General features: G+C 40.2%; 1 protein-coding gene across 1 annotated transcript; it reads left to right on the top strand.

Annotated features, from left to right (window-relative positions):
• Positions 1-546: 546 nt before the first annotated feature.
• Positions 547-11,249, top strand: SNX20 (sorting nexin 20). The gene is made up of 4 exons (XM_073576180.1): positions 547-668; positions 3,398-3,691; positions 7,962-8,110; positions 10,481-11,249. The coding sequence occupies exons 2-4, from the start codon at positions 3,409-3,411 to the stop codon at positions 11,159-11,161; spliced, it is 1,113 nt and encodes a 370-aa protein (XP_073432281.1). The 5' UTR covers positions 547-668; positions 3,398-3,408; the 3' UTR covers positions 11,162-11,249.
• Positions 11,250-12,562: the final 1,313 nt, after the last annotated feature.

Here is a 12,562-nt window from a genome sequence, read left to right as displayed (position 1 = left end):
TTGCAGCGCTGGGGTACTGGGTTCATGTCCCACCAAAGACAACATCTGGAAGGAGTTTGTATGTTCTCCACTTATTTTTGTGGGTTTCCTCGGGGTACTCCGGTTTCCTCCTAAACTCCGAAGGCATACTGGTAGGGGATCTAGATTGTGAGCCCCAATGGGGACAGTGATGTCAATGTATGTAAAGTGCTGTGGAATATGATGGCGCTATATAAGCAAGGCATAATAAAATAAATACACGACACTGTCTGGGGGCAATAATGGGGTAATGGGGTCCATCTATTTTTTGCTATGTTGATTGCCATTTTACTGGAAAAATATTGCAGATGAAGGCTCTGAATGCTTCAAATGATCCTTACATATACTGCTGCAGTTTCCTATAATTGTTGCATTTCACAGCTTTACACAATGGAAATTTTGAAGTTTTACACAATGGCTTGTGGCAGCTGGCAGGCAGCACTTGTACGAGGCGTAGCTGCTGGGTGTAAACACCCACCCAGGCGAAACAAAAGGGAACAACCACTATCACTTCCTTCTTTGTAGAGTTTAAGTCTGCAGCCAAAATACTCTCTGGCCTCTTCCCTCCCGGAGGTGACACGCCGAGCAATGTGACATCGGAGAGTTGGTGATCACGTAGGAATATTTCTGTGCATTTTACGTAACGAAAGGTATGTGCAATAATAACTGTAACTGTATATGTCCCAGTAATCTGTGTCGTAATCTGGTGAGCGGAGAACTATATTACCAGTACTATGGATTTGTGAGGCTTACTGCCTGTTTCACTGGTGGACCCAGAGCAAGAGCAGTAAATGGGTGCACTGTGCAGTACAAAGGCTCATCATAATGCACAATTCCCCATCTTTGGAGGTGGTAGTGGCCCCCTTACCTCTTGGTCTGCTTAATAGCTTTCAAATCATGGATGGAACAGCAAATACCATATATTGTGGCTGCCCACATTTTTGGGGGTCCAGTATTGTCTGATACTATTTTAACAACCACAATTAAATGATAACGCCTTGTAAGTTACAAGTTGGATCTCGATTTTGTGACCCTCTTGCAAATAAAGCTTTACAACTTTTTTATTTTTATTGGACTGGATCTTGATTCTGTGACCTTCTTGCAAATAAAGCTTTACAACTTTTTTATTTTTATTGGACTGGATCTTGATTCTGTGACCTTCTTGCAAATAAAGCTTTACAACTTTTTTATTTTTATTTTTATTGGACTGGATCTTGATTCTGTGACCTTCTTGCAAATAAAGCTTTACAACTTTTTTATTTTTATTTTTATTGGACTGGATCTTGATTCTGTGACATTCTTGCAAATAAAGCTTTACAACTTTTTTATTTTTATTTTTATTGGACTGGATCTCGATTCTGTGACCCTCTTGCAAATAAAGCTTTACAACTTTTTTTTATTTTTATTGGAACTTAGTATTCAGATACAAAAGGGACAGACGCCTTAATGGATAATGACAATCCCTTCTTTAGTGGGGTAACACCAGCCATTTATTTTTAGGGGGAGGAGAGACAGAAAACTATTCTGGCACACCTCAGGTCACTGTCTATGGACATTGACGTCCATCGGCCACTGATAATGAGAGAGAAGTAATATGGTACAAATGAATATAATATATTGTTATATTACTCCGTATACATATATATATATATATATATATATATATTAGTCAGTACTCTATATCTGTGTCGTTATATTGTGATTTTGGGTTTTTTTTTGCAATATTTGGGCAAATTCTAGTGAGATTTATGCATTAACTGTTTATTTTACAAAAAAAAATAAATTATTTAGTTTGAAAATACTCTGATACTATTGTAAAATGGCACAATGTGACTACATCAGGTCACAGGTTAAGTTCCCACTGAGTTTGCGGTGCTGAGCAAAAAACGCAGCATCTTACAGTTTCCAGCAAAGTGGATGGGATTTATAGAAATCTAGTGCCCGTTGTGCTTTTTTTTTTTTTTTTGCATGTTCTATATCTGCATCAAATCAGTTTCTCTTGTGGGTGCGCTGAGTTTTATGTGTGGATTTTCCCCATTGACTTGCATTAGATGCAAAAAATCCGCAGGTAAAAAATGGATATACATTTTTCGTGCGTTACTGCTGCAGACACGTAGCGAGAAAAGATGTAATCTGCACATAAAGTTTTGTCAAATGCCAAAAAGTATCAAAAACGAAAAAACTTTATTTACGACATAACGCACCAAAAAGAGACAAAAAAATAGGGAGTATTTGGAGAGGATAAGGAGATAGAACACTTGTTGCCGCATCCCCCCCACACGCGTCCTTCAAAGTGCCCTTTGCATTGTTGGCAACATTCTGTTGATGAGAATCTGTCACATTGTTTTTGCTACCGCAAGATGATGCAGGGGCAGAGAGCCTGATTCCAGCAATGTATAACTTACTGGGCTAATTGCTGTAGTTTTTTTTTTAAATTTCTGTTGCAGATCTAGCAGTTCTCTGAATGCTGAGCTGTGTATAACCCCGCCCACACCACTGATTGGCCGCTTTCTGTTTGTACTATGCATAGGCGGAAAGTAGCCAATCAGTGATGGAGCGGGGTTATACAGACCTCATGAGTATGGAGGATTACCTTGCAGTAGGTTTACTAGTCCTCTAGTGATAATCTTGTGTTGTTATAACAGTGATTTTATCAAAACTTAACAAAGTAGCCCAGAAAATGACACATTCATCACATGGACCACCATATTCTTTAGCTCCGTATAACCCCGCCCCCACCACTGATTAGCAGCTTTCTGCCTATGCACATTGTACACAGAAAGCTGCCAATCAGTGGTGTGGGCAGGGTAATATAGACTTCAGCATTCAAAGAACACAGTGATTGTATCAAAACAACAGCAAGCAGCGCAGAAAGTGAAACATCACTGGAATCAGGGTCTCTACCTCTACATTTTCCTGCTCTCAGATGGGATAGCAAAAACCTGTTGACAGATTCTCTTTACGGTCCCAGAATTTTACTTGAGTTTGTCAGTATATTATACTGAGAGAGAGCTGGGGGATGAGTATGTCAATAAAACTCCTGAGGAAGCAACAGAGGTGGCAAAACCAGTGATAAAGGTTATAGATCATAAATCTCACACAGTAAACACTTGGTTCTTCTACTTTCCTTTAACTGATTGATGATTCAGGACCTTTAACATACAATCTAATAGTGAGCAGGGTTGAAAATACACAGAATTTGACGACCCTGCTCACAGGCGGACACGTATCCACCTGCCATTCTTGCAGCACTGGGATCGTTCCACGTCCCAGACATTAGACAACATTACTGGTATTACAACCCAGGAGTTTGCTTTCTGATGGATATGGTCACATAATATTAGCCATTCCATATTTAAAGTTATTCTGTCTTACTTAGTTAAGGAAAATATGAATGAACGATCCCAGGAAAATGTTGGAACATGTGGTCTATCAACCTTACCAGAAGAACATTCCGAGGAGGAAGCAAGTGTAACAGATAAGACGAGGAGACCACAAAGTGGAAGCCATTCCGATATGAGGGATTCATACAGGGACAACATGAATGATGAAAGCTCCCGGGAGGATATCCATGTAATAAGTGACTCTCCGACCTTACCAGAACAAGCTGAATGTTCTCAGACAGAAAGAAATGGAGCAGATATGGACAATCCACAAAGTGACAACCCCTCAGGTGAATGATTTCATCTAGCAACCTTCTCCGTTATGATAATACTGTTTTTATTCTACAGTTGGTTCATTTAGTATTCTCTAATATTTTTGATGATCAAAAATTGTCAAAATTTGTAAAAATTACAGTGCATTCCAGTTACAGCCCCCCCCAAAAAAATAGGAACCTTCATTCTTTACTCCCGGAATATAAAAATCTGGTCTGGTAATGTAATAGACCAATATTGGGCAGTCAGGGTATACTCATTACTCATACAGAGATCTTTTTCATGTAAAAAGACCATATAAACAGTCTTCTATTGTTTTACAGCATCCTAGTGTTCCTTCACTGTTTTGAAATGCAGAGGTTCTACCTGAAAAACACAGTCCAAAGCCACAAGGATTAACCCCATTAAGTGGGATCACTTTCAGATTTTTGCCACAGCTGATTTTTCCAGTGTAAAAAACACTCCATGAGATCATTTCTTTAACAGTAAAATTATTGAAACTCTTTCTTAAAGCAGATATCCAGGACTTTAGAAAGGCATGTAGTTTAGGGCATGTAGTTGCTAACAGAGGCAATTACCTGTCTGTTGTACCCAGTGCCGGTCATTGACTGCTTGTCACGGGGTGACTCGACCCAACAGATGGTCGGTCAGCTATCGGCACAACACACACAACGGAGTTGGAAAAAGGGAGAGGAAGGCCCTACCAATAGGGAATGACAGATGGTCACCACCTGACCTCCAACCTGAGCCTGTCCCTGCACTCACCTAATGCCCTATGCGGGTCCTTCCCCCCACCGCCATCAGGATACCTTGTCCCTCACTGTCACTTAAACTGCCCTGGCTAGTGCAGTGGCTGGCGTAGGGTGATAACCCAGTCACTACATAATAATACACACAAGGGGGCAGTGACAAACGCCAAAGGGACAAGGTAAAAAAAACACTACACTTAGCTTGTGTATACCACTGCTAAGCTCCACACCGCTGATAACAATAACAACTGGACGCCAAACACCAGATGTGGCTGACACCAGAGAGCTACTCTTGCTAGGCTGGAAACAAAATAGGAGAGAGGAGGGGGCGCTCCTGGTGTGATACCCGGTGGTCAAAGAGAGTAGGTTAGGAACAAAGTACACTAACCTACGGTGGTTATGCTGCCGGCATAACCTCGTTTGCAGAGCCTGCAGTGCTTATCGTGCACCATTCGTCATCCTGGCTTCCAGGTTCCAAGGTTAGCTGGTCACAACGGGCGTCATCTGATGCTGATGTCACCACAGGTCCTCTGTCTTTCAGGTCTTGCAGGATGGTTGGAAGCCTGCTGGGTCCGTGCTGCACCAAGCCGCTCACCCAGAAGGTGAAAAGCTTTGTGAGGACATAATGACCAAGTAAAGAAGTTTCTTTTCCATCCAAAACAAGTGTCTGTCTTGGTCTGAGCGCCCTAATCAGCCGTACTTCTCTACTCTTGCTAGGCTGGTCTCCAGAAAGGAACTGTATCACCAACAGTCAGCTGATGCATCAGGTGACCTTTTAAAGGATGGTAGGATGGTGAGAGTGGTCACCACCTGCATCAGCTGACCCAGCAGCACTGCAGTAATACCAGATTGCCAGCGGGGGAAAAACTGACATTAACCCTCTGATGGTCCAAAAGGAAAAATGTTTTAAACTGAGAGGAATCAAGAGCTGCCACAAATCCAAGCATGGATCGCGACACCTCTCCTGCCAGGGATTCAGCTACTCCCTGTCAACAGAGCAGTGGTTTCTCTTCCTGTTGACAGGGCGGGACTACTGCTGTCATGCTGATAGATAGCCTGCTTCCACTGCCTAAATGGGGGAAGCAGCTGTCAATCAGCATGACAACTGTGATCCTATCCTGTCAACAGGAAGAGAATCAACTACTCTGTTAACAGGGAGTAGCTGAATTTCTGGCAGGAGTGGTCAACGACCAGTGGGGAATACAACAGACAGGTAATTGCCTCTGTTAGCAACTACATACCCTTTTTTATGTCCCGGATATTCCCTTTAACTTTATGTTCACCACATGCCCAGAACAGGTTTTTATTTTCTTGAAGTAAACTGAAAATTTCTACAAGCAACAAATTTTAAAAAGTTTGTGTAACTGAAAATTGTATACTGCTAGTTTATAGAAAAAAACAGAATTACTCTTACAATAGAGTGTCCTATTCCACCAATTCGAAGAATGTTAGTAATCTATATATTGTGACAACTCTAGAGAGCAATAAGACCTCCTCCAGGAGTCTGAGGTTCATCAAATTGCTAAATATAATCTGCAAGAACAGTTCTCAATATATATGTCTGGTCTACCAGCATTTAGCTTTAATTATATCATCAGTACGGTATGAAGGTTTTAACCAATTCAGGCTGACAAATATATTTAGTAGATAAATACATCTGCCATATACTGAGAAATATACCCACCTGAAGCGTCAAAGCTTCAGTTCTTCTAGGTACACTTACACACAGTTTTTGAAGAAACACGGCAGGGAGTTTTCTCTAAATATCCTGAAGAACTGACCACAGATCATCTGTGAATGTCACTTGCGCAAATCCTTCTGTGTCTTCATGTAATCCCGACAGACTCGTTGATGTTGAGATCAGGGCTCTGTTGAGGCCATATCATCACTTCCAGGATTCTTTGTTCTTCTTTACACTGTTACTAATTATTAATTACATTTGCTGTATGGGTTAATTTGGGTCATATTTCTGTTGCAGAATAAATTTGTAGCCATTCATGTGCCTCCATGATGGTATTGTATGATAAATAAGCAACATCTCGTATTGCTCAGCATTGAGGGAACCAAGAAATGGGCAAAGTTAAGGACAAAGGATTGATGGGTAGATGAAAGAAACATCATGCTAACTTCCCTTTGAAATCGAAAGATGTCCAGCAGTGCCATCAGCTCACAACTGGCTGAAACCAGTGCCTCCATTCAGATGCCTCCATGATGGTATTGTATGATAAATAAGCAACTTCTTGTATTCCTCAGCATTGAGGGAACCAAGAAATGGGCAAAGTTGAGGACCAAGGATTGATCGGTAGATGAAAGACACATCATGCTTACTTCCCATTGAAATTGAAAGTTGTCCAGCAGTGCCATCATCTCAAAACTGGCAGCGACCAGTGGGACCTAGCCACACCCAAATATTGTTCAGAGATACCTGGTCTGAAGTGGTCTTCATGGAAAAATTATTGCCCAAAAAAATCTTCAACATCGAAACAAGGCCAAATCACTCAACTATGCACAAAAACATTGGAACAAGGGAGTAGAAAAGGGTCAGCAGGTGCTGATGAGTCAAAAAATTTGAAATATTTGGCTATAACAAAAGGAAGTTTGTTTGCCAAAGGGCTAGAGAGCAGCAAAATATTGAGGAGTGTCCGCAGACAACAATGAAGAGCGATGGAGGCCTCCTGCAAGTTTGGGGCTGCGTTTTGAGTTTTGGTGAGGAGTAATGTTGTCCTCAATACTGAGAAATACAGGCAGATACATTTCCATCATGAAATATCATTAAGGAGGCATCTGATTGGCTCCAAATTTATTCTGCAGCGGGACAAGGACCCTGAACATACAGCCAATGTCATATGACATTGCAAATGAGTTTGTCAGGTAACTCTCCCCCCCAAGAAAAAATAGCCAGACTATAATAAAAAACTACTACAGACAACTATATGAAATCTACATGATGAGTATACTTATCAAGTAGAATATAATCTTTATTGGATCAACACAAAAAGGGTTAAAAACACACGACTAAAATACGACAATGTAACACAGGACTAAACATCTGACTGCCCAGAACAATACCCACTATATAGGAATGACATGAAGTGTCCAATAATCCTACCACATGGGGAGTAACCAAGTTAATACCAAAAATTGATAGAAGTGCATAATCTTCAATTTCATGTACAGGGTGGGCCATTTATATGGATAACCTGGGTGGGCCATGTATATGGATACACCTAAATAAAATGGGAATGGTTGGTGATATCAACTTCCTGTTTGTGACACATTACTATATGGGAAGGGGGGAACTTTACAAGATGGGTGGTGACCATGGCGGCCATTTTGAAGTCAACCATTTTGGATGCAACTTTATAAATGGCCCACCCATGTGTATCCATAAAAATGGCCCACCTTGTAGAATTGCCCAACAACACAAGTTGCCTACCCATAATTCTCCAGGCTTAGTGTAGAAACCGAACAAATAGAGACAATGTAACCTAGCAAGATATCTGGATTAAATTACCCTATTTTATTTTTTAATCACTAGGTAACAGATCTACATGTCACCATCACCTTATGACTACAAGAGAACTTCAGCTTTACTGGAAGGAAGAGAAATCCAAAGGAAAACCAGTTAAACTCCTTTTTCGGATCCAGTCCACCCGCATAGATGAGGATTTTCTCTCCAAATTTGTGGTAAGGCAATCTATTGTGATAATTGTGTGATATCCAGGCTGTTTCAGGTGGAAGGCTCTTAACACAAAGGGAATGTGTGATCAGAAAATGAACTTTCGTTTATATTACGTTTTTGCATTATGTGTATTTAAAAAAAAAAAGTTGGACAATGTTTTTTTTTTCACATCACTATTTTTATAAGAAAAACAAAACTAAATTGTAATCTTGCAATTTTCACACTCGACACTGAGACTTTTTAGACTCCTACTTCCTGTCCTTCCTTGAGGAGTCTTCAGCAGGCTCCTTATCATCAGAGGCAGGATTTCAATGACAGGCGACACGCCTATACACAGGTGATCCACTAATCACAGTAGATGTCATAGCTCCAATGCCCCCGTTCCCTTCACAACCACCTCTGCACACATTCATTAGATGCTTCAATACAAAATAGAGAGCTAGAGTCTGTACATTGTGACTAATATACTGTACACAATGTAAGTGTAGATTTCTTGAAAAACAGGAGGTATCAGTCTAAAAAAAGACACAATGACAAGTAAGAAAATTGCAAGATTTCAATTTTTTTTTTTAATAATGACTGTGATAAGGAAAAAATATTGACAAAATAGTAACATAACATAGTAACATAGTTTTGAAGGCTGAAGGAAGACCTTATGTCCATCTAGTTCAGCCTATTTTTAGTGCAGCTGTTCTGCATTGTTGATTCTGGGGAAGGCAAAAAACCCACAGAGTAGAGACCAATTTTCTCCATAGGGAAAAAATTCCTTCCCCTAAGCTGGGTCAACCATCTACCCATAATATTCTGTTATTCGTAACCTTATATACACATATATATATATATAATGGGACTACTACTCAGGAGCATCGTGAGGCAACACAGAAAGCATTTCCATTTAAATGTCCATGCTGGTTTATTGGTGCGTCATAAACCAGCCACCAGCAAAGGAAAAGCAAACAGCATTTCAGTGCAGGCCAAACGAAATAAATAGTCCTTGCCTCTTTAGAGCCAGTCCTGGTCACACAGGCTGGATGGCATCCAGTATAACAGCTCAGCCTGAAGATAACACACCGAAAGCCTTGTTCCTCCATACACACAGACCGAGTGTCAAACAATAGACCCCATTTTAACATCTGAGCCACACGCAGAAGTGGGGTATGTGGGCAGCCAGACCCACCCATCTCTCAGGCTGCCCTTAAAACCTGGCCCAGATGCACCCAACAACCCTTGTAGTACTATGTGCACTAGAGCAATTGTCCAGGTTCACATCACAGATGACAAACACCTCTGTGATACATACCTCCCATTAACTATATATAGAGTAGCGACCTTACGATATATAGTTAATATTAACATAATAAACCTGATTTAAATGTTTGGTCTGATTCTGATAACACAATCTCTCTAAATGGTATGTACTTGTATAAATATGCCATATTTTTATATGACGTCCTTGCCCCTGTTACTTCTTACAATCACATCACTGCAATGTCTAACCAGAGATAAAAATACAGAGAAATATCAAATTAACACCTGATCTGTCTCCTGATGTTGCACGCGATGTTGGATGGCAATCTGAAGGTTAGTTCATTGTTGCCTGCTGTTTTGACAGACTCCTTCAAAATGAATAATGATAGCAATTGTCACTTGCTTATATAAGAGCCCCTGTAAGTAGAAAGTACAATGGACAACTTCTTTTTATAGCCACGACTTAGAGCTCCGAACTGTATTTCCACCTTTTTTTATTGACAACCTACTCGATCACGCAGTTCTTCATGACAATGAAACAGGAGATGAGTGTAGGAGAGATTTTTAGCAAGTTGAGACCAGTTTTAACCCCTTATCAAAAAGAGTGTTTATTCGCTAAATGCGTCATTTACCATTATTTATCACGTTTTTTAACTTTTTTGTTTTATTATTTTAATTCTATTAAGGGTGATGTGTACAATTTTTTGTAATTTACCCTTATAGCTCTTTAGGTTGGTTTTGGACTTTAACGACAAATATTTTTGTCAAGTCATTCAAATTTTATCCAATTGCTTTTATTTTGCAATTTTCCATTGAAACTGAGTAATTCATAGGATCCCTAATCACACAGATGAACAGGGGCATTAGTCACTGACAGAGCTGACCTAGGTCTGCTAAGCTTTGGGTGGAGACCCAATGACCATATGATTCATTAATTCACTACATAGAGTTCAATGAGCACAAAGTAGGTTGGAAAAGAAAAGGCAGACGCGTCTCTAAAAGGCTTCTGTCTGTTCCTCAGGATCCATGCTAGATTGCAGGATCATTAATCCATAATACTGATTTGCTGATGTTTTGTTTCTTAGATTTGCCCTTTTTATTGCTATATTCCATATATTTTTTTACAGATGTACCAGATAGTAATAATCAAAACCGGAAGTTTTGATGGAAAGAAAGTCTTCATCGAGAGAAGGTATTCTGACTTCGAACGTTTTCACCGGAATTTGCTAAAAGACTTTAAGGAGGAAATGGAGGATGTAGTGTTTCCTAAGAAACTCCTGATGGGAAATCTAACTGAAGAGATGATCAGGAAGAGGATGATGGCCCTTCAAGACTATCTTGGAGAAATATATCCCATAAGATGTGTAAGAAAGTCACAGAAATTTATTACATTTTTCATTGAGCCGGAGCTGGAAGAAGGATACTGCTGCATACGAGGAGGACAGTACGGTGCAGCTATGAGGATCTTTCAGCAAGTTATCTATCTTCAAGAAAAGTTGGTAGAACATTGCCCTACATTGATGGTGCCATCTTTGTGTGCACTAGTTATATGCCACAGAGATATGAATGAATCAGAAATGGCTTATGAGGTTGGCATGAAAGCGGTGGAACTTCTAGAGAAGCACACAACACACAGATACTATGTGCCGTTACTAGACGCGTTGGTTTCTTTGTCCTTCAAAACAGGCAAGGAATACATGACTTTACGGGAAAAGTTGCAGATAAATGAGATGAAGGTGAGAAGAACTTTTGACTATGAAATCCCTACGCTAAAGGAACTTGTGGTACAAGAGTATGTGAAGCATTAGGTCAATCATTCAAATTCCATGAAATTGATTAACATCTCTTCTGGCTTTTAAAAAAAAAAACAAATAAAAAAAAGTCTGACAGCTTACAGTTTTTACCCTGACCGTTGAGCTTCATGACAGACTGACACCTGCTGTTCCATAGAGATCAATGATCAGCGGTCTCTTCATTAGTGGAGATAGTTCATCCCCTTTGGGCCTCGTTCACATGATATTTTGGGCTCTATTAAAGTAAAGTTTATTGGAATTTGTGATGGATGCCACTTTTAGGCATAGTTATAAGTGGTAGCCACAGTGCAGTGATGGATCCATCATGTAACTATGGTCTATTGGGATCTGCTAAAGTGTTTGTGTCATACTCTGTGACAGAGACAGATGTGAGCACAGCCTTATTACTATCACATCTAATGCTCCTTTTCTCTCCATGATGAATAATTATACGATTCTTTTACCGTCTTGTCACCTACATATGAACCTTTTCCGTCTTTCCTGAATCCTTGCAACTGAGAGTCCAAAAATTTTGAGTTAGAGAGGATCTGTCAGCAGATCAAAAAGTATCCAGTGTCTGCCCTATATGTCATCCTGCTGTTCCCCTGAACATATGGTTCCAGAGATATGGGTGTCTTCGATTGGTTTCAAATGTTATGGACTTTATGAAATGGGCGTGGCTCACAGGGTAATTATGCAGACCAGCCTGAAGACACACCCAGGAGAACCCTGTGAGCCACGCCCCCTTGTAAAGACAATAACAATTAACACTAAGTAAAAATGCCCATATCTCTGGTACCATACGGGGATTTATAAATAGAATAACCCTAAATACTCAGGGGAGCAGGGGAAATAAGATAAGAGCAATAACTTGACACTTTGGATCTGGTAATGTAGTACAAAAACTTGGCACTCAAAAAGAAAAATTGGTTTGACAGTTCCTTTATTGTGAAAGGCATCCAGTTGAGTACATTCCTTTAAACGTTTTCAGTCATACAATTGACCTTCATCAGAAACAGAATTTTTTTCACAGTTGGTTTTAACTGAGAGGAGCTGTAATGGAAAATTCTGTATATTATTATTAAAGAACCGCTGTCGTGAGTAGGCACTATTCAGTACTGGGTATATTCGTTAATAATGTGGAGAAACAGACATCTGAGAGGCAGCAGCTACTGAGGATGAAAGGACACCATTCATGTAGGAAATCACAAGATCCACGGGATTGACACCTTAAGTTTATGCAGGGACCGGTATAACCAATAAATGGTATGGGTGTCCAGAAATTTGCACTGTAATATATTCAGGAAACTATCCTGTATTGTTTGTGACAGGCATGAATGTCCACAGGTGGGTGCTGTGATTTTCCAAATGGTCTGTCCTGGCGGCGAGACACGTGTGTCACAGGGAGGGTGAACG

The sequence above is a fragment of the Dendrobates tinctorius genome, unplaced genomic scaffold (assembly GCF_039654945.1).
Source record: "Dendrobates tinctorius isolate UK_male_01 unplaced genomic scaffold, ASM3965494v1 ptg000047l, whole genome shotgun sequence".
Lineage (NCBI taxonomy): Eukaryota > Metazoa > Chordata > Amphibia > Anura > Dendrobatidae > Dendrobates > Dendrobates tinctorius.
The sequence above is the reverse complement of the archived record's forward strand: the minus strand, read 5'-3'. Positions and strand labels throughout refer to the sequence as shown.

Bases quoted from the DNA above. Each gene is read 5' to 3' on its own strand.
- SNX20 (XM_073576180.1), top strand. From the start codon at position 3,409: ATGAATGAACGATCCCAGGAAAATGTTGGAACATGTGGTCTATCAACC. The intron at 3,692-7,961 runs GTGAATGATTTC...TTTAATCACTAG, and splicing joins ACAAAGTGACAACCCCTCAG to GTAACAGATCTACATGTCAC. The intron at 8,111-10,480 runs GTAAGGCAATCT...ATTTTTTTACAG, and splicing joins ATTTTCTCTCCAAATTTGTG to ATGTACCAGATAGTAATAAT.